General features: G+C 38.7%; 1 protein-coding gene across 1 annotated transcript in view; it reads right to left on the minus strand.

Moving 5' to 3' along the window:
* Nucleotides 1–23,005, minus strand: part of PHLPP1 (PH domain and leucine rich repeat protein phosphatase 1) — a 186,321-nt gene that overhangs the window by 33,428 nt on the left and 129,888 nt on the right. The window contains exons 5-10 of the mRNA XM_015240478.3: nt 17,886–18,032; nt 17,020–17,250; nt 11,358–11,560; nt 9,473–9,533; nt 8,505–8,600; nt 4,651–4,806 (exon numbers count right to left, since the gene is read on the minus strand). Of these exons, the coding sequence (XP_015095964.2) occupies nt 4,651–4,806; nt 8,505–8,600; nt 9,473–9,533; nt 11,358–11,560; nt 17,020–17,250; nt 17,886–18,032 (894 nt within the window). The remainder of the gene's footprint in view (nt 1–4,650; nt 4,807–8,504; nt 8,601–9,472; nt 9,534–11,357; nt 11,561–17,019; nt 17,251–17,885; nt 18,033–23,005) is intronic.

The following is a 23,005-nucleotide window of genomic DNA, read 5'->3' on the forward strand; positions in this document are numbered from 1 at the left end:
AGACTGACCTCATCAGGAGCAGCTCTCTGACCATGCTATAAGAGTGCTTATGCGAGATGGACGGGCAGTCAGCCATCGCCAAGACTTCAGAAGGAACAGAAGGACGGCAGTGTCTCATCCATCCACTCTGCTGACCCACAGGGAATAGCTACTCCCACTCTTGCCCATCTGTTGACGAAAACTGATTATCTGAAACTCTTTTGGGGATTTCCATCGAGAAAATCCGCAACTCTAAGCAAAAAGGGGTAAGATGAGAGATCTATACTGATAATACCCAGATTAGAATATGTGCCATTGCACCTCACAGAACCAAGCCCCGCCCTGATCATAAGATACAAAATCACAGTCAACTTCTCAGCAAATACGATTCAACGTATTTCACGTGTCTATAGTTTCTGAGCTGCCAGTGAAAAGCAAATCAAAAGGAAGAAAACGCCAAGAATATGGAAAGTAAAGTCAAACTGAAACTGTGTAAGAATTTTCCTAAAATTGGTCTAAAGTTCTCAGAGGAAGATAAGGATATCACTAAAAGTCATCTAATTTAAAGTAGATTCCTGTCTCTTTTCTGGTTACCAAATATCTTCCTGCTACAAGGTAAAGCCGATTAAAATACACCATTCTAAAGCTGTAATATCTCACAGGCAATACTGTGCAACCAAAACCATGACACTGTTTCAGCAGCAAGATTCAGAGCTAATGAAATCTCCCAAGAAAGAGAGTTTAAGTTCAGCCATTCACTGTGCCCACTAACACATGTTTTCTGACAGTTCTCGTGAAGCTTCCAAGCACAAGTTCTAATTACAGCAAAAACGAAACCATTTTTAACTTATGAAGATTTGTATCCAGACCCTTTCCTCAGTTATATAACCAAACCTAGAACTGGTAACAACAATTTATTACCACCATCACCACCCCACAAAAAAAAAAAAAAAAAGAAAAGAAAAGAAAAGAAAAAAGAAAAAAGGAGTACCTAAATATTTTTTTAAGATTTGTATTATGGTGCAAACTGAACGGACAGAGAATTGAAGCAAAGTTTCATTACTGCCTGAAGTTATTTGCCAAACACACAGCTCTGTGTTACACAACAAAGTGCTGTTCTTCACACCCGGAGCCTAAATTAATACCATCCATATCATTTTCCTTCTCCTTGACCCTCTCAGCTCCACCTTTTATTACAGTTTATTGTGCAGTTATTTTAAACTCTAGCATTAGGCTGTAAGCTCCCTGAGGGTGATCCTGAGGATCAGTCATTTTTCAGTCCCCTGCAGCACCCAGCACAGTGACTTAAACTTAGAAGGTCAGAAAGACACTGGCCATCCTGAACTACGTAAACGGAAACAAATCACAGCTGCGACTACCTGCAAGAAACTTGTCACGAAGACTCTTCTAATATTTCAAACTTCATGTTTTCTTGGTTGACCTGCTCCCACAATGGTCAGTAGCAGCTTATGCCTTCCCCCTAAACTAATGAAACATAATATCTCTACATTTTCCTGAATGTAAATTATGCCTCAGTTAAAATTGTTTTTAAATTTAAGTAGATAAAACCTCAGTTATTTAGGTTTTAGAAAGGGGATAAGTAGAAAAAGTATTAACCCTTATAAGAAGCAGTAAATAGTCTGGTATAGCATAAGGAAGAGAGTCAGTATTTTTATCATAACTTTTTGGTGTGTAATCTATAAAAATATCGAAGCACTAGGTTGAGCAATTTAAACTATTATAATATCGTAAGGCAATTATATTTCAATGAAAAAAACTGGTTTTCTTGTCTTCCAAAAAGTGAAATAATATAAGAATGTTGTTCAAAAAAGATCTCATCGACTTTACCCCACCCTCTTTATAACCCTATCTGCCTGAGAAAATCGAACCTCTGAATCTTTCTGACTCAGTGTCATGACAATAATAAGGTCAGCTGCTACACTATGCTGGAGATGTGGCTATTGCATTGCCTGGAAAACAAAGGCACTGGAACATGCCTTCTTGGAAAAGTTTCTTACTTCATTTAGCCTCTTTTGGTCATTTGCTTTTCTCTCCTAAAATAAGAGCAGGATACCTGTTCTTTCTAATTCTCCCAACCCCTTACTCCAGAACCCTCCTGTGCCAGAAATGCATTCAGCATGGCCTTCCCTCCTCCCAAAACCTACAGAGGCTGGCTAATTCCCCCACAACAACCCCTATTTTCCAGAATGCAGTTGGCTCTGAATAGGCCCGCATTTAGATACTATGGGGCTTCTGTCTAAATGCCTTTAGCTCACACTGTAGGCTCAGCTTATTCTGCTCTGCACGATAGCAATGCCCTCTTTCAGTGGCTCAATTCAGGTCCTAAAGTTTCCATCTTGCATGACTAGAAATATTCCAGTTCATAATTCATCCTCTTTCCAACATATGGATTCCATTTAGGAACTATACAAAATAGACAGCACTGGAAAACACGCCAGGGTCACAAAGTCAGCAGTCACACAGCAGGTCTTGACCCCGAGCGTCAGCAGAACCGCCTGTGGGACAATCCTATCACAGCTGCCCCACGCAACTCCTCGCCTGAGCACGCCCGAACGCGAACATGCTCTCCTCTTCGGTGCTACCAGTGTCCTCGGGGACATGTTTTCAGATCTGCCTGACACCAGGGAGACGCAGTGACTGCTCAGTGCCTCCGGAGAATGAAAAACACATACAAGCGTCCCTTTAAAATCAAACCCTCAGCAATGAGTAAAGAATGACTGTTGTCTACTGGAGAGCTCCAGTGCTACTCACCTACTCTGCTAGCCAGGACCTTACCAGACGTGGCCGGATGCAGAAGTGGTTTAACCTCACTCAAAGACTCCTAAAGCCTAAATCCATCAACCTATTGGTTTCTACAGGTTCTGTGTCGACCCCCCAGGAAAACAAGTGGATTCACATTATAAAACTGCACCCAAATCCTACAGAATCTGTAACAGCAAGAAGAGCTACCCACAGGCTGTGCACTGTCCTTGGATATGAATGCAAAAAGCAAGAACAATTCTTTAAATGATCGTGAAACATCATTGCTTTAGTCAGGGGAATGACATAGCACCACCAGTCAATTACAACGTGATAATCCCACTTTCTCACAATTCCATTATTTCTCAATAATTATTCCTGTAGGAATTCACTGTAACTTACATTAAGGACAGAGAATAAGTGTTTTTTAAAAAGAGAAAAACATAAGAAAAGAAAAAGGAAAGGAGTTCTGGAAATGCTATCTCGATCTGGGTGATGGTTATGGAGTATACACTGAACAGCATGCTTATTAGGATCTGCACACTTTTTTTGACTGTAAGTTACATCTTGATAAAAAGATATTTTTCAAAAAGGAAAAGGAGAGGAAGAAAAAATGCAAATCCCAGATCAAAGGTAGTATTTATAATTCCTTAAATTTTCCAACTTTCATTAAACAAAGATTTATTAAACATCTTGCTCTATTCCAGACATGGTGCCAGATGCTGAGGATAGCATTACAACTAAGACACAGTCACTGGATTCCCAGAGTTTATAATCTATGAGTGGGGCTAGGTAAGTAAGCGAGAAATTATAAATAATGCAGAGTGTGATGAGTATGATGGCGCCAGTAAGCACTGGGAGCTGGGGACACGTGGCCCCGTACCCAAGTCAGTGTAGGAGAGAGAGTTCCCAGATGCTACTTCACCCATGAAAAAGCACACATGCTGAAATATACCTCAGATTTATTTCTTAAGGCAAAAAGATCCATCATGATTTCTTTCTCTTAGAGAAGCACAGCATTAAACTTCTGTCTTTATCATGAGGGACAGTGTAAGTCAGGTCCTTCAGCTTGTCTCTAAAGCTATGGTCACTCACTAAAAACAAACATGTGCAGACATCAACGTGATTCAGGCCGTAGGCTATGAAGCATTTTAATATCATGCACAAGGGCTCTGAAGCAAGCAAGATGCTCCAAAGTAATTTAACACTCACAGTTACTTTATGTAAAGCTTTCTTTAAAGAAAGTTCTGCACATGGTAACTCTTCACGGAAAAGAGATTTTACTTAATGTTTAAGCCAACCTCCCCCTTAAATCAAAACAATTTCTTTAAATACTTACTGAACAAATTATTTAGAAAAGTCCTGTTAAAAAACAACATAGTTCTGTTCAAAAAGTTCTGTTCTGTTCAGTAAGAACATAGTTTATTTAAACGCAAAGGCAAAACCGTGGTAAAGATAAGAGCAACTGGTAAAAAACAAAATAAAACAAAACAGAACAAAACAAACAAAAAAGCGAAAGCAAACTCAAGGAAAATCTACCTCTTCACCCAAAGTCATAAATATGTGAAAGCAAGAACAGAGAATCTTACGATAATCAAGCTAAGCCTGCAGCAGCCTGTGCAAGTTTTGACCAAGTAGCAAGCTTCTCATCCTGGGCTTATACCTACACCCTCACAGCACATGCGAATGAGCAACTCCACCCACTTAAGGAATCGAAATCAAGGAAGAGTCTATAGGACACCCCTACACGATGCTGGGAGAAGTGGCTAGCCATAGCATTTTCTTCATAAATCTGGGACAGACTGATGATCCCAAAGTCCGTGCAGATGGTTGCAGGTCATGTAAGATGAGAAGGCTAACTTGGAAGCTTTTACAAGTCGATGAATAACCAAAACAAACAAGTGGCCTTACCTGTCGGCCTTCATCAGAAGGTTGGGCGGCAGCTCCAGGAGCTGGTTGTGCTGCACATCCAACACCTCCACTGACGTTCTTTCCAGCCTTTCAGGAAGCCTTGTCAGCTGGTTGTGTCCTGCCAGCAGTTTCCGGAGACTACTGTTACAAAATAAGCTGTGTAAACAGGTACAAAGACAGAAGGAAACTTACTTAGGGTGCATTTGGGATGAAGATTTAAAAATAAACAGGAGTGGGAGAAGACTTAAAATTATCTTGCCAAGAGACCTAAATTCATTCAGAGAAACTGCAAATTCATTTTAAGCTAAAAGTCGCAGCTGTTTATATTTCAATACTTTCCATACTTAAAAAAAAAAGGAGAGTGGGAAAAGCCATGAAAAGGAATATTTAATGAGAAGGTCTACTTAGCGAAGAAGAACGAGTTTCATAGAAGAAAGCAGCCTGGTCTTGTTAGACTCACAAGGCAAACTGTGAAAGGCTGTGGGCTCCTCAGGGCAGGGCTTATGGTCTGTATCGCCCTGGAACGCAGGGTGTTTTACCCACAGTGGATTCTGAATAAATCCAGTTGAGCAATTTTTACCTACACTAAATAAGGAGTCTTCCATCCAATTAAACTGTTACAAATGCCAACTGAGAAAATATTCATTCTTCCTCAGTTGCATTTCACAATAATTATTTCTCCCTTTCCTTACTTCCCTAAGTCTGTATGTTTTTGTTTTCTCTTTGGTTTAATCCTGTACCAAAGTAGAGAGCCTCTTATAAAGAGAACAGAATGTACTTAAGGCAGTATTTTCTTTTGAGCCTTAAAAGAGCTATTTGGAAGCTTGGCTCTGTTTCTTCTATGGGTTATCAAAACTGCAACAAATGATGAATATTTGTTAATCTAATGTAAATCTGCCTTATGATCACTTGAGACCTCAACATTTGCAGAGAATAAAGCAAATCCTACATTAAACACAGATACTGGGGACTGCGGGAAAGTGAGGTTATAATTTGCATCCAGATCATGTTGGAATGAGAATTCATTTACATGGCTGTCAAACAATGAGGCTTCCTCACTCACCTCCTGTTTCCCACCACTCTGACCTCACTCACTGATGTCCAAAGTTGTTACTGTCACTCTGTACTACAGTGGTAACTTTATTCACTGTAAGTATCAAAACTAGATTCTTTGCTCACAAAGATGCTAGCAACCTGTCTCAACACTGTGACACCATGGGCCACCGTTAAAGATACTTGACATGCCTAACTTCGCAAGTTTAGGTATCAGTGCGGTAAGACAGATCACCCAGGATTGTCATTCAGTCACAATTACCACAAGGGGCATTCTCTGTACTGCTTCCTTCAACCCAGTAATTCAGGTTCACCAATTTTACTCTCCTGCTGGGCATGGGGCACAATTTAGGATTCTCAGAGAGTAAAATGGGGTTATTTACTCCTTTTCTGTACACACACACACACACTCACACACACACACTCACACGCTTTACATTTAAATAGATGGATAACTGAAAGACAGGTAACAAAATCTTTATCTTCATTTTTCTATAAGAAAGTAGATTTGATAACTATAGGATGAGTATTAAATATTAATGACTGGATTTGTTCAATTCTTTTACATGTTAAGCATGAAAATAATTAAAATAGCTTCTTTTCCTTTCAATACATTTCTACTTCTAAATATTAATTTCTGTTTTGTCAAACCCTTTACACACATGACTTAGACTAACAAAGCCTGAATGTGAAATTAACTTCTAATGAATCACTGTCTTGGCCTGGGTATTAGATCCGTGATGGGGCTGATACACAGTTCACAACTAAACAACACTGTGAATGAGAAAACAACACACACTGTTTTTGTCCCATGTGTTAAAAACACACGTACAAAAACAAACACTGTTCAAATTCTTTGACAACAGAGCATTTGGATTTGCTTTGAATAAGCATTTGTTTAGATCTCAAAAAAAGCCTGTACTAATGCAGAGCCAATCAAAGATTAATTAACTTTGGGGAAAACTGGATAAAATATCAGTTATCTTGCGTTTATTTAATTGTTGATTTAAGTACATATTACCAGTGAAACAGACGCTTTAGCTCCAACATGCTGTATCTGTTAAACTAGGGAGATCAGAGTGAGGAAAAGAAAAAGATTTTTCAAAAATTATATTCTCCCCGTTAGTAGTAGCCTGTTTTCATTTTTGCTCTTTGTCTTCTAAAAGGGTCTCTCCCCACTCCCCCATGCTATCCACAGGGCACATCAGCGAAGTCCTTTTGAAAATGGGGATGGGCTGCACTGGGTCACCTAAATGCTCACTGAACAGCAATCTCTAAAGCTGAAAGCATTTTCAAATGGACTGAATTTGCAGGTATAACACATGGCTGAGGAACAAAGTAAAATCAACTGAGCGTTTCAGGGACTGAAAATGTAACTCAGATTTCTTTTGTGAGAGCTATATTCTAACACCCTATTATCCAACAGAAATATCATACAAGCCACATATGTAATTTAGAAAATTTTAGTAGCCACATTTAAAAAAGTGAAAAAAAAGGACAGGCAAATTAATTCTTACAGTACTTTTTATTTGGCCCAATATAGACAAAATTGTAATTTTTAGCATGTCATTTATATACGATATTACTGAGATATTTCATATTCAGTGTGTATTTTATACTTTAGCACTTCTCATTTAGGACTAGGGACATTTTAAGTGCCCAACAGCCCTTTGGCTAATGGCTGCCATACTGGACAGCTGAGCTTTGACATATTTACTAAGCTTACCTAGCATGTGTAATGTAATGTGTAAATTTCATGATCCTTGTCCTTTTCAACAAAGCAGAGAAATACGATCGTAAAACTTTAAAGATCATGCACCTAAAGTAAAAGTTTACTGCAAAATAGTGATATATTTCTATAATATTTTCATCGATGTTTTTGACTACATACGGTTAAAAACAAATGACTTCCTATGTTCAGGGACTGGTTGAGAATGGTGGAAACACCTAGATCTAAGCTGTGGCAGTCACTAGGCACAAGTAGCTGTTAAAATCAATTAAAATTAAATAGTATTTAAAATTCAGTTCCTCAGTCACAGTGTCCACATTTCATGTGCTCACTCAATAGTCACATGTGGCTAGTGGATCAACCATCACAGAAAATTCTATAGGACAGCAGTGGAATAGATTATTCTTTTGGCTAACAATTGCATGGCTAGTCACTAATAACTCAATAACATTTTATGCCACAGTTAGTCAACTTGGAGATATTTGTGTCTACGGACACTACACATCATCACATGGCTATTTTACAAATTTTGCCATTGAAGTGAAGATTATGAAATAAAAATAATAACACATTGAGAGAAGAGAAAGAAAGAGAAGTTCTTGGACCTCCTATCCCAAGAAAAAGAGAATCTAGTTTGCTTTTTCCAGTTTCTGCCTTTTCTGATCTAATAACCTTTTTTCTCTTCCAAAGTTATGTTCAAAGAAAACCAAAAATTACATGTGCGTAAGGTAGACATGTTAAGACAATGGACAGAAGGCAAAGATTCCAAAAGAATTAAGATAATAGAGGTGAACCGATCATATTGTTTGCTGAATCTCTGAATATTTCATTTGTCTTATTTGAAAATTTCCACCAAGCGTCACCCCCGCATGGCTTTGTGAATCTGGCTGGGAGTCAAAGCTCCACTAGCTTGTTACTGCCTGAGGAAAGGGTGCGACTCCAAAGACACCACGAGAGGTAAAAGATACTAAAACAAATTCTTTTAGGGGTTCATAATAAAAAGTTAAACACTGAATCAGCAATTTTTTCCATTGCTCATCTGAGATTCTCTAACTTGATCGGTCATACTCACCATGCAGGAAGTTCACATATTTGATTATGACCAATATCCAAAACTTCTAGCTTTCGGCTTTCACATACCCACTCAGGCACGTTTTCTAAGCGGTTCCTAAATGTAAGAATATACAATTTTTTCTTTGATTGGAATTTGGCCTAAAATGTGGTTCAAAAGTTAAAATAATGACAGAATAAGTAAAACTTCAAATGAAATACCCAATGACAATGGAATTATGTTAAAACTGAGTTTCAATTTAAGTGTGTTGAGATGAGAAAGTCTATCATAATTTCTGTGGGAACTAGAATACATATGACACGCTGCAGTAGCGAATGGGTATAAAAGGTGAGATGGTCAGCCTATTCACAAGTGCGCTAAGAGTGAGCAGGCTGTACGGAAATTCTACTTTGGCCACCTTGGTCACCAAGTTTTAAGGGTTCTTAGCAAGGAGATATATGTACAAAAAGGGGGGGAAACATCAAAGAGATGTAGCACAACATTAAAAAAAAAGAAATTAACATCACTTCAGGGAAAGACATGAAGATACAGTTAATATAATTAAGTAAGTGGGGGAGGGTATAGCTCGGTGGTAGAGTGCATACCTAGCATGCATGAGGTCATGGGTTCAATCCCCAGAACCTCCATTTAAACTAACAAACCTAATTACCTCCTCCTTACCCCCCCTAAAAATTAAAGAAGTACTGGACTTTCCAGCCATATGTTCCCTCAACTGACCAGTCTTTCAAGCCCAAACCTGGATCAAACTGGTGTCCGCATCTTCTGGTGTTGTACAGTATACAAATGTAGTACATATTTTAACTGACGGATATTTACATACATTTTCAGAGGGTAAGTAAACAGCATCGGATTTAATTTGTATTATTTACCTTCAAGATATATAAAAAGTTCTTATGCCTAAGTTCAGACAGAATTATCTAAATAATTTTCAAGCAGACCCTAGAGCGCTCTAGGACTTGGCTTCTTACCTTGAAACGTCCATGTAGGACAGATAATTTGGAACTGGGTAAACATCAAGTTGAACAAGTTCTGGGAGGCAGAAAAAACAAAAACATTACCATTCAAGTGAAACAGAGACTCTTTTTGTATGTAGAATATCATTACTGTGCTTTATTCTCCATTGTTTGTTTAGGTTAGTAAGTACAATACATCCATTTGTTCAGCATTGAAACTACAGGAAAGAACAGAGAACTTCTAATTTAATCACAAGATCCTTATTCAGAGACTGAAATAAATCACTGATTCTAATTTCCTGCCTCTTTCCCATCCACTTCCTGTGGCACTCCTCTTGCTATGTGTGCTACATTTTACCTGGAAGATTAACTGTGTGAATACTGTTTTTTGGTTTCTTAACATTCAGGATTGCTTCCATAAAACCAAGTGCACCCTGGCTCCTGCCTTTTTCACTCTACTGCAACACCACTCCTGAGGGTTACCAATGACTTCCTCTACTCAAATCTGAAAGCCCTTCCTCAAAACTGTATGAAATATCAGTATGAAACACCAATGTCCACCTAGGGCTTTGCTTTTCAGATAGAGTAGTTTCGAAATATCCCTCTGCTTCTCAAAACACTTACCAAGTAATTCACAGGTTCACCCTCTACCTGGTTGCCCCAGCTAACCGTGAGGGTTTTAGAAGTCTAGTTTTGGCACCACGTCTCTTCTCTTTTCCAGTTATCTTACTGCCACAGTTTCGGGTACCACCTCTGGGCAAAACGTCTTACATCAACATCTGGAGTCCTGACTGTAAACTCCTACTAGCTCACACGGACACCACTGCAATAACCTGGATTAGTGCAGGAGTGGATTACTCTACTCTTCTCCCATCAATGCACTCTGCACACTACTCTGATGTTAACAGTCTGATAGCATCACTTCCATCACACACCTCCTCCACATAAGAATCTCCACTGGTTCTCTACAGCTTACTGTACGAGCTTCAAAGCTTTGCCGTCTGACTCCAAGCCTTGCATTCCGTAAGCACTTCTTTACCACTTCCCAGCAGCACCTATGAGTTCGGAATTCCCTGTCTTCTCCCAGTCTGCTGAACAAACCACATTCAGATTCGTTCCTCTTCAGCACTCACTTTATGCCTCCTGGCTATCCAAATCCTACAACCCTTCAATGACCTATAGCTATCTGAGGTTTGGTTTATTTCTCCAGTGAGAGAATGTAAACTCATTAAAAAAGAAGAAAAAAAGAAAAATCCCTATCCTTTAGAACTCATGCACTACACTATGCATAAAACAGGTGCTTGATAAGCATTTGTTCAGCTTGTAAAGAGTTGTTTCCATTTGTTGTCTAATGGCAGGGAATTGAAATCTTCACTTCAGCAAGCACATGCTCAAATTTCCAAATTTTAAGGAGGAGAGCTTATTAAACGAGCAAGATTCTTGCTCTGTGGTGTCCCTGTGGGTATGTAATTTATGTTTCTCTTAAGGTGGAGTTTCTTTGTTGGTGGAGCATGAAACCTGAGACCCTGGATGGAGTCCATAACAGACCGTCTTTTCACTTTCGCTCTCCAGATTTACTGTCTTAACAAAGTAGCCCAATAAATAGTTCAGCCCCTGCCCATCCCTCATCTGCCCTTCAAGCAGAAGAGCCAAATCACAAGTGGGAGTAACTTATCTAAACATCCCGATATGAGAAAACAAGTTAGGAACTTAAAAAACCTTCCATTTTGACTCCTTTAAATATCAAACCAGCATTCTTCTTTGATGATTTTTATCTTAGCAAAATTTGACACTTATTTTACTAATTGAGGAAAGAAAAATCAAAGTGTAGCAGAGATGATGGCACTGAGTAAATTCTTAGAACCAAAAGAGAAACTCTGATGTGGTCTGTGTTACATACCATTAGAAGAGGCATAGAGTGCTTTTAGGAAATAGCCACAGATGTTTAACGTCACCAGTTGATTCCTTTCACAGTGTAAAACCTCAATGTTGTTGAAAACCATCGCATCTAGATCACCAAGCTTATTGTCGCGCAGATCAAGCTGAGTGACGTGAGGAAGAAAGTCCACTTCATCTGCTATTAGCTTCCTAATTGTGTTCAGTCTTGAGAGGAAAAGGACACAAGTAGAGACTATAATTAACCGCAATGCTATAAATAAAAAGCCACACCCTAATATGGTGACTCACGAGTCTCACTATATCACAGTTCTCCATGATTTCTTTAATCTCAGTGTCTGGCCTTCCTTGAAACTGTTCAGATTCTCTGGCTATTTCTAGCTACAATTCCATAAGGTCTTACCCTTGACAATATTTCCTGAAACACAATTTAGATCATTAAGGCTAGAAGAGAAGCATGCATATTGATTTACCTTAGTTCATTTTAAGGGGAAAAAAAAATTTCACTTAAACACTTATTTCCAAGGTCTGGTTGAAAGAACACAAGAAACAAAACCCAGAATAACCATTAAGCACATTACAACTACACTGAATACTTAAGGGAAGAGAGAAGATGAGTGAGCAGGCAGATGAGCAGCCCTAAAGACAGAATTAATGGGTGAACTCGGGGAAAAAAAAATGAATGGGAGCCACATATGCATCAGAGTTAGGTATGCAAATATATCTGGATTTTCAGCTGGCTCAGGGAGTAATTACCAAAACTATCTCCACCTTTAAAATATTGCCTGAGAGAAGAGGGTACAGCTCAGTGGTAGAGCACATGCTTAACATGCACCAGGTCTGGGTTTCAATCCTCAGTATTTTCATTAAAAAAAATATATATATCTATAAATATATACACATTAAAATATATATATATAATATGCACACAAATATATACTTATAAAAACATATTTTATACATATAAAAGTATGTGTATATATTGTCTTTATATAGTGTGTGTGTGTGTGTGTGTGTGTGTGTGTGTATGAAGAGTAAAATGCAGAAAATACTGAAATTTGGCATCCAGGATTTACTGAGAAATCATAAAACAAAGAACAACAATAGGGATCAACAAGTTCAGGGCAGAGCAGGACTCAGGGAAAAACTGGCAGAACCTCAGACACGAGAACTGGTTAGCTAATGGACTGAAGTTGCCGCGAATGAGCTGCCAAGAAGATAAGTAAGTAGTAATGAGGACGAGGAATCAATGTAACAAAAACACATCTCACTTCCAAGAGGAGAAAAACAGCTGAAAATCTCAATTCCTTAAAGTTAGCTAGGCTACGCCCAACTCCTTTGCAAACAAACCACCAACCAACAAGAACCTTCTACTTCACTTTACAAAGCCAAGAAAGTGCTGAGATCATGCACTTGGTAGAAGAGCATGACTATGAAGGCTGGAGCTTAGAAAAAAGCCCACTGTTCTCTGTAGTGATTTTTCTGCGCTTTGAAAAAATAAAATAAAATGAGGCTAACTAAATTTGCAATAGCAATATCATAAAGTCACTGAAACACAAGGGCGAGTGACAGCCAAGAGCTAGGATTTGTCAATCTGCAAGAATGGCATATGGCCTCTTCAAATGTCCCCAAGAGGATTTTTTTGTCAGCTCTTTTTTTATTCCAGGTTGTATTAGAAAACTGGACACAAACCTACAATTTGCCTATTTCCAAATGTTCACAGAATATTAGAATATGTACACAGAATTTTTAAAAAATTTCACTTTGGATACAAGAGACCACAGGATTTGAAAAGATGTTTCATGTCTCCCCTGATCTACACATTAAGTTGTCTTCATGTGGCACTATCATCTCCCCCATTGTACTAACACTAGCATAATTCAAGTCTTATGAGGAGACAAAATAAAATCTGTAAGGAGAGGAAGGTTATTCCCACTGTTCACTTTAAATTGCCAAGTCTTATCAGGATGCAAATACCAAAAGTTTTCAGGCTCACTGATAATACAACTATTTGGGATAAACTTTTAAAGAGGCAAAATGTGGTTAAAATTTCCTTCCAATAATCTCCTCAGTCAACACAGGCATTTTATTTATTTTATAAACACTCATTGAGCATTTACTATGTGTAGCTAGATAGCGTGACAATGTTCTAGTTCCAGTTTGCTACTCAACATTTTGCATTCATGACCTTGAGCAAGTCACCTAAGTCTCTGTTAAGTCTAACCTTAACCTGTAAAATGGAGATGGCACCTTCCCTGTCCTACGAGGCAGCTGAGAAAATAAAATGGAAGTACATGCTCATGCTTTGCAAACAAGAAAGGGCCACAGTGATGCGGATGATGGTGACCTATGGCCTTGTGTCAGTAAGAGACAAATAAAACAAGGTGTTTGTCAACAGATGTAGTGATTTAGTGAGGAAAACCACATGTGCTTTGACATATGAAGAATGAAGATGCAAGTACGTGATAAATGATATATAAAATTACAGAGGGTGGTCAAAAAAGATGCTATGGAAGAGGAAGCATCTCATCTGAATCCCAAGGGGAGGCAGAATTCCACAGATGTAAATGGGAGAAGAAAGCAGTCCATAGCGAAGAGCAGAATGGCCTTTGGACTGAAGAGAGAGCACAGGGTGAGTTTCACACATGAGTGCAGGGTGTGCGAGGAGAGTGAGAATACGGCTACGAAGGTGGGTTGGTCAGCTAATACTTACCAAAAACTGTGCCTACTAAGTGCTAACACTGGGGGGCTCAAGAATAAATAAGACCAGTGCTTTTCAAATTATCTAGGGAGAAGGACCTATTTTCTAAACTTCTCATCCATTAGAGACTGATATGTAGTCACATGCACACGACCAGGACACAAGTCAGTGCACAGGTGGCTCACCACTGTGAGTTCACCAACACCTAAATCAGTTATTCCCTGTACAACCAGTCTGTTTACATGAGTCTACTTGGACATTGGGGCAATGTCAATATAGTGATATGTTTCTATGAAATTAAGTTTCAATTTCTGTGCATATCGCATTGTGGAAAAGTAGCAAATACTTGGCTTGCCGGCACAGGTCGGAGGACCACCACACTTTGAGCAGCTCTGAGCTGGAGTCTCATCCTCAAGGGACTCATAGGTTAGTGGGTTGAAACCAGATATGAGAGCTTGAATATCCTGAACTAGAGGACTGAAGGCTCTAAGCAAGACTGTGTACCATGGAAGGAGCCAGCTCAGTGAGGGGACAACCGCAGCAGTGAGACAGAAAAGGGACGGACAAAGTGCACCTGCTGTGACAGAAGAACTGATAGAATCTGCTGGTGGATGAGAAACAGAGCCAAAAGTTTTGTGTCTGGATAACCAATGAAGTGGAGTTGCTATCAGTAAAAACAGGAATCCAGGGGAAAGAACTGGCTGAATAAAGAAAGAAGCTGAACTCTGTTCCACATGCAATTTGATTGAGTGTCAGTAGGGGAAAGCAAGGTGGAATTATCCCGCTGGCAGCCGAAGTGGAATTAATCCCTAGAAGAGAAATAAGGGTTAGAGAAATACCGAGGAGTATTTAACATGGTAACGTGAACGGTAAATGATGGAGACCGGTGAGTACAGGCAGCCAACCACCACAGCAGAAAACAGAAAAGAGAAGTGCTCCAGGAGACAGACGTGGGTAATGTCTGTATTTTAGACAGAGAAGAGGAGGAGGGATTAATAATGATGCATAGAATAAATAGCATCAGCCTCAAAGAACATCAATATAAGAAAAAGAATAAGATTAAAAGAAAAATTATTATTTTTAATATGAGGTAGTATTTCCATCTGAAGGAACAATAAATTTAATCAATAAAATTAGCCCTCTGCTTACAGAATCTAAGTGAAACTCCCCTTAAATCATTCCACTGGCTTCAATTTAAAATATTAAGGCAGAATTATACGCAAACCTGACCAGATCCCCTCTCCCAGCGACCCCACCGCTCCTCAGCTCAGCTCAGCGGTCTGGAGGAAAGCAGCTATTTACTCTTGGTCATTTAACATTTACAGAATCCAAAGTCTATGCTGTAACTGATCTCATCTAAAAAGACCCAGTTAGAACTAGAAATCTGAAGAATTTATAAAGCTCTTAATAAGAACAGTTACTTCCAGACATCTTAGATTGATCTCGCTTGCAAGCTAATTCAGACCAAGAAAAACGATGCCTGTCATACGTACCTGGTAACCCAGAACGCCTCTCGGGCTTGTTACGTGAGGTCAATACGACCATCGTTACACCTCTGGGTGGCTGAATTAAAAAGGGCTTAAATTCTTGAATATGAAGTTTTTTTAAATCCAGTGACTCAGAGGCAAATAATGTTAACAATTTAGAAAGAAGGTTAACAAGACAAAGTGTTCAGTTCCCTATCCTGTAACATTCCAAAAAGTTCTCAAAGTCAGATAAATTATTACCATTTATACTCCCTGAGTTAAGGATCCTAAGTCTGCAAATTGCTAATACTTCCCCAGGTGCCTGATCCCGTTAGTCTCAGGAAAGGTAAAGCCAACCAATTCTCTGTGGGACTGGAATGAACGGGTTTCCTGGGCCAAACCACAAGAATGGAGAAGAAAGGGGAGCAAAAGGAGATGCTACTTTATACTGATGAAGTTGACAGGCTGGAGTGAGGGTCTGGGGTTATCGTCAGAAAGGAAATTGGGTAGTAAAGCAAGGAAAGAAAGCATCTTTGACAAACATTAAATATCTCACCCAAGATTTAATGTGGTCATCATTCCCTGGCTAACGTGGAGTTGGTTTGGTTGAAAAAGTATCAAATTGGGCAAGTTAATATTAAGGCCTAAGCCTGATACGTTGCTTTGCAGGAACTCTTTTTTTTTTTCCATAAAAAAGAGAAATTTAGAATGGCTTCTTCCTTGTGTACTGGTTCTTTCCGCATTGAAATTAAAACTGAACTTTACACACTAATGGATGATTACTAGACACCTGTGATGTAGCAAAGATTGTGTTAACGGTTTTCAGTTGAGATTTGGTATGATCAGGATTCAAACTTGCAAGGAGTGAGAGCAGAGATGCCACTCAAACTTGGGCCTAACAAGAGATTATGTGTTTTTATATTTTTGTAAAGACCAGTAAACTAAGAGCCAAGGCATCTGGATGGAGAGCGAGGAAATGAAATTAAAATAAATAAGTTAAATAAATAATTATTAGTTTAATGAATACATTACATTAAGCTAGGGAAGCCAAGGAAGGAAAAAAAACATTAAGGAAGGAGAGATGATCAATGTCAACTGCATCAAGCCACGGAAAAGGATGACGAAGAGAGAAAAAGATCCACTTTGCTCTCAATGATACGGTTTTCATTCACCATGAACAGCTCTCTCTGACTCAATGGCCCTATTGATTCATGCTAATTAAAACTGGGCTCAGGCTTGCAAAATCAAGTAAGACCTTCAAGATACATGGTCATTTATCAATGAGAAGTTTTTTGTTTTTGTTTTTTAAAATAAGTTTCTGGTATGAGCATACCCTACTGTTGATCATTATTCCTGCTGGGCAAAAACACAAAAGTGGGCCCTAACTGCAACTAACCAGCCTGCTTGCCTTGACATAAGAATGCCGCCAAAAGAACTATAACCTACCGCCAAATATAACCCAACCACTCAAATGGGATATATTTCTTTAAAATGGTTACCTTAGGTCCACATGTTTCATGTGAGGCATTTTTCTTAAAGCCTGTAGCCTAAGAGTCTCCATACAGTTTCCAGACATACAAAGCTTATCCACAGCAGTCAATTTCTCCAACACTTCTGGAATGTCAGTGAACTCATTGAAAGAAAGACCAAGATAACTAAGCTGATGCATGTTCTCCAACTCAGCAGGAAGGGTCTGGAGAAAGTTTCCATCCAACAAGAATGTCTGTAAGCTATGGAAGAAAACATAAGAATTATAAAGAGAATGTGTAAATTTTACATCTTTATTATTAACATACAAGTTTCATAAGTATAGACTGTATCACTAAAAAAAAAAAAAAGAAAATATACTATTCTTCGTGAAATGCTAAGGGCAGGGCCTGAGGCAATAATACACCAGAGAGAAAAGATCAGAGATAAGCATCTTAATCTTTTATTGAAAACAAAAATTATGACCAATCTTCCCAACTTGGATAGGCATAAATAGGAACACCATGAGCTGACTGCTATGTGAATCCGCCAAAACACTCATCTCTCATTGTTATTTTAAAAAATTAACCTGTAAGTCTTAGAATTCAGCAACAACTTAGAAAATAAGAAAGCAACCCCTCCTCCCACATTTAGGCACTCTCATGTAGGGATCTTCAGTTCTAAACAAGGATATTTTCTTTCTTTTTTTTTTTTTTTCCTTAACAAGATTCTAAAAAGCACAGAAGCTAACAAATGAGCTCTACACAGGAACCTGATCTCTTGATTTGGGGCCTTGCCTGACCAAATAATAAGGTAACTAATCTCACGTGCTACGACCCCAGCATAGCTTCCTGGGGGTTTCTGAGGGATACTCTGCAGTGGGGTTGGCAGTACGTACTTGTGCATAACTCCGACGGCTGCTGGGACTGCTCGGAGGGCATTGCAGGACACATTCAGCTCGGCCAGGGTTGGAATATTGCAGACTGCTAATGGGAAGTCCCCTAAATGATTATTGGAAAGGTTAAGACTCTTCAACTTGGTGAACCTATTCCAGTAAAACAAAACAAAAGGAAAGAAAAGACAAATGTCATAGATGTATAACATCACATGCTTTTGGCTTTTGGCACAGCCTTAGAGATAATCTAGCCCAGCTCTCAGTCAGCTGGGCAGGAAACGGAGCCCTCAGAGGCTAAGTGAGCAGCAGAGCTGGGTGCACATCTTCAGACTCTAAGGCCAGTGTTTTACCTAAAATACAAACATTATATTTAAAAACGAATGTTACTCTAAAATAAAGTCGAATACGTAAGGAGGTGAGTTTGCCAGAGTGCGTTTCTTAGCCCTGCCTCGCCAGCTTAATGAACACACGTGTGAGCGGAAACAGAGAGGGCAGAAAAGGACAGGTGTAACTCCTCTGGATTTGTTTTATCCCAGACAAGTCAAAATGTTTCTATTTCACTTCCCTCAAACCCAAACCTGAAATGATTTTAAAAACTTCAATTTATCAAAACCATATTCTCTAAGGTAACCAGTTTCAGAGTTCCAAATTTAAGAACCAGTTATCATTCCTCAATCTCAATCCAACACTTGATCTTGCTCATTACACTCCCTTCTTTGAGAAGCTCTTTTCAAACCCACCCTAAGGCCATTTTCCTCACCAGGCCTCCTCCTAGCTCTCTCCAAACCCTTTCTCCCATGTTTCCTTCTTTTTCCTTGTTGGTCTCCTCCTGCCCTCCCCTCCTCCCTCCCCTAGTTAGGTGTTCCTCACAGACTAGTTACTTGTCAGTTTCTTTTCTCTCTTCACATCGCCTTCCTCAGAAATCATTTCCCTGCTCTGTGAACAACTCTCTCCAAGTCATCACACACCATTTCCTCTCTCTTGACCTATCCTACAACATTTCTAGTCCGAAACTGAACTTACCATCTTTATTCCAGACCAGCACTTCCTCTTGTTCTATTTTTGTTAATGGCTCTTTCATTTTCTCAGTTGTCTAAGCAATTAAAGCAATTCAAGAACTCATCTTTAAGTCTGAATGCACTTCTCTGTATGCTCTTACATTTGGCCCACTGCCAGCCTCTACACTTCTATGTGAGATGAGAATCAGATTGGTTGTTGCATTACGCTAATTATTTTTAAAACTGCCCAAGCCTAAAAACTAGGCAATGTGCACTATCCCTACAACAGACACACACGCATCTTAAAAATGAACTCAATTCTATCCAATCAGTATTTTAAAGAAACTGTCATGTGACTTCTTTGTGGAATTCTATAATAAAAAATGTAAAGCTTTGTTCTAAATAGCTATATAGATTTTATTCCAAATAGAAAGCTGACAACGTGCCTTTTTGACAGGTTGATTGCTGTTTTCTTGGGTGACGGAGTATAGACTTAATAGAATTTTAAGTTAGAAGCAGAGCAAAATTTAAGAATTACTATGAAACCTGAATAATCATTTTAAAATTTATTTCATACTTTACCATTTGATTCATTAGTCCTTCTTAAAATAAAGAATGCTTATCCTCTCTTCTGATCATCTATGATCTATCCAACACAAGCTGGAATCATAGGGTCTATTATTCCTAGCTCAGGGGTTCTCAAAGCATGGTTGGGGGACCCTGGAAGAGGTCCCTGAGAACTTTTCAGGAGATTCTCAAGGTCAAGACTATTTTTATAACAAAACTACAATACATTTGCCTTTTGCTACTCTCATTTTCTCCCAAGTAGAGATTTCCAGATGGTATATGTCATTGTGATAGCACATCTGATGGGAAGCAAAAACGGACATGAGAATCCAACTATCTTCTATGAAGCCAGGCATTAAAAGATTTGCAAAAAACTGAAAACAGTAACATTCTTTTCCCTTTGTTTTGTTTTAGAAGGTAGTTATTTTTCATAAAAAATACATTTGTTAACAAGAAGGGGGTTTATTATTTTTCTAAATGAATTATTATGCATTAAAATACTTCTCAGTTTAAATTTCTAATACAGTAAATATCAATAGTTTAATTCACACAAATAAAAGCTGCTTAGGGTCCTCAATTTTTGAGAGGGTAAAAGGATTGCCTGATAAAATACAGGACATCCAGTTAAATTTGTATTTCAGATAAACAACAAATAATTTTTTAGTATAAGTATGTCTCAAATATTGCATGGTACATACTTACGCTAAAAAAAATACATATATATATATTTTCTTTGTTTTTCTGAGATTCAAATTTAACTACATTTTTTTCCCCTTCTAAATATGGTAATTGTATTCTGAAATAGACAAAATTGCTGTTCCAGTCCAAACAAAAACAGTATCCTACTTTCTGGATTTGTTTCCTCATTTGGTAGAAATGGCGACAATTTTAAAATATGCATGCAATTAAACTGAACTTAAAAAAAAATTCCTCTAGGAAGGAAAAAGACCCTAGACATACAACACAATATAGCACAAAGACTTCAGAAAGTGGAAAATGGAAGGATTATAATTTCAGTGATTACTCAAAATGGAAAGTGGAAGCATTGGCTTCCATCAATAATAGGGGGAGAAAAGGTACATTCATCCATGCACATAAATTTACTAGGACCACATCACTCCTGAGAAGAAAGGAAAGCAGTAGTGCGTTGAATGAGTAAAAGAGGCAATTCACAAACTTAAATGGAAGAGGAAAAATAACTTACTAAGTGCCCCTCATTAGTTTTATGTATTACACCTTTTGTATTTTAAATGGCCACCAGGTCTAAATATAAAGAAGTGCAATTATTCTTTGCATCAATTTAATGACAAAAACAACCACCATCAGACTTTACAGTAAAGAGAACTGTCCTCAGCCCCAGAGGCCAAGCACCCCTACAGAACAAGGAGTCTGGGCTCTCGTTCCCTAAAGCTGAGCCACCTGGTACACCACCACCGGACCCAGGTGGCTACTGAGCATATGAAACGGGGCTAGTCCACAGTGAGATGTTCTCTAATTATAAAATACACACTGGATTTCAAAGACTTAGTACAAAAAAGCATGTAAACTCTATTAACAATTTTTAGAGCTGATAATTTTGATATATATTTGATATATTGAATTAAATAAGCTATTATATTAAAATTAATTTCACCTGTTTCTTATTTTTTCTAATGTGGCTACTAGAAAATACAAGATTACTTATGTGGCTTGTGTTATATTTCCATGAGAGAAGCACTCTCTCCACACTGAGAGCAGGCAGGACCCTGGAGTTCCCTACCCAATGACACCAAACCTCTTTTCAGTGCTTGTGTGGGGCTCTCCCCTGGGCACATCCTCCCACAATGTGTGCACCCATAGGCCCTAAGGGTGGGCAGAGCTTGGACACGGGTGCTGTGTTCACATCTCTGCAGGGTGAGGGATGGAGCTGGAGCGGGAAGAGAGCCTGCTCTCCCCACAATGCCACACCCAGTGCAGAACCCCAAGGGGTCTGAGGATTCTAAATTTGAGTCAACACTTGGGGGTCATTATAAAAGTGTATTTGTCAAGACAGGAGGAGAGTAGGTATTTTATTTAACAGTTTGTTAGCTTAATTATAACTTAAATATTTAGATATGTAGTATGTGGCCTCTATTTATACTCTTGCCCTGGTTCAAGGGCTGATTCTGATTTAAGTATTTAAAGTTTCTCTCGCTCCTTTCTCCACTTCCTTCATAGTCCTCCCTGCACGGCCCATCCCCCAAATTCTTCCCAGAAAAGAACACAGTGTTCAGCAGAGTTGTTTAGCAAACAAAGCATGGATTGTTTCTGAGAACTCAAGGCCTTGATCAGAACACATTAAAACTCATCTGTTTTGGAAATTCTAACCCTTAGCCTTCTTAGAGGTCCACTTTTTCTTTACGTATATGGAAAGCAGTCAGATTACAGGCATCTGCCAATTAAAAACCCCTTCCTAGAAAAATAAGAGGGAAGTTTGCCTAGAATCCACTTCCCTCTGGTCTTAAAATGAGTGAAAGAGATACCTGGAGGCAATGTTTAAGCTAAGAAAGAGGTAAGAGATCAAAGAGGGGAGTGGATGACCTTTCCTCCCTTTACCTTCATCGGAAAAGAAGGCAGAGGAGGGAGCAAGGTGACAACACACTGTTATGGAGGGAAAAACTAGAAATCTGTCTCCTACAAAATAGAAGACTTAGCTCTTTCACACTAACAAGTGAGACAAATAAGTTATCAAATGTGCCCAGACCCAGATTCTAGAGTAAAACTTGAGGGCTTTGGAAGAATACAAATTTGGTGAAATATTTTAAATAATTCTACTTTTAAAACGAGTATTACAGTTCTTAAACCTTAAAATTAAATCCTTGAAATGGAAGTACATTATATTCACTGAGGCTACAGTTACTCCTTCATAGCTGTTCGATACAGGTAAACAGGGGATGATCAGAGCATCACAAAATTTAAGATTAATAAAAATTATTTTAATGATTGTAATCATTACAGTTGTCAGCTTAGCAATAGCAAGAAATGCTTCTTTTTGATGTTTTAGACACTAAAAGGACAAGAAACTGTGTGGTTTAAAAAAAACCAAAAACCAAAAAACACCTGCTACACGTGTACACACACCCAGACTGTCAAAGCTAAAGAAAGTTAGAGTGACTCTATCTTCCTTATTTCTCAGAGCTAGCAAAAGTGAGAGCAGAAGGGGACTTCGATTTCCCAGGCTCACAGACAAAGAAACCAGGCTCAGAGAAATTGTGTGACTGTCATACACACCTTGAATCTTGCCTTTTGATATCAGTACAACTTCTCATCTCTCCTGCTCTTCTTTTCCTACATCTTAAGAGCTAAAATGTAAGTAGATATCAATCACTAATAATTCTAAGTCACTAGTCAAAGAATGGTCTCAGAGTAGTGCATGGAAAGCATTCCTTTTTCATCTTCATTTCCCCCATAAAGGATGGCATTATCGGCTCTGGGGGACGATGAACATTTTGGACAAGATGTACCTTTACCTTCAAACAAATTCAGGCACAGCCCAATGCTCCCAAACTACCCAACAACCTGAAAAGACGGACTTCACTT

This window comes from Vicugna pacos, chromosome 30 (assembly GCF_048564905.1).
Source record: "Vicugna pacos chromosome 30, VicPac4, whole genome shotgun sequence".
NCBI classification, from domain to species: Eukaryota; Metazoa; Chordata; class Mammalia; order Artiodactyla; family Camelidae; genus Vicugna; species Vicugna pacos.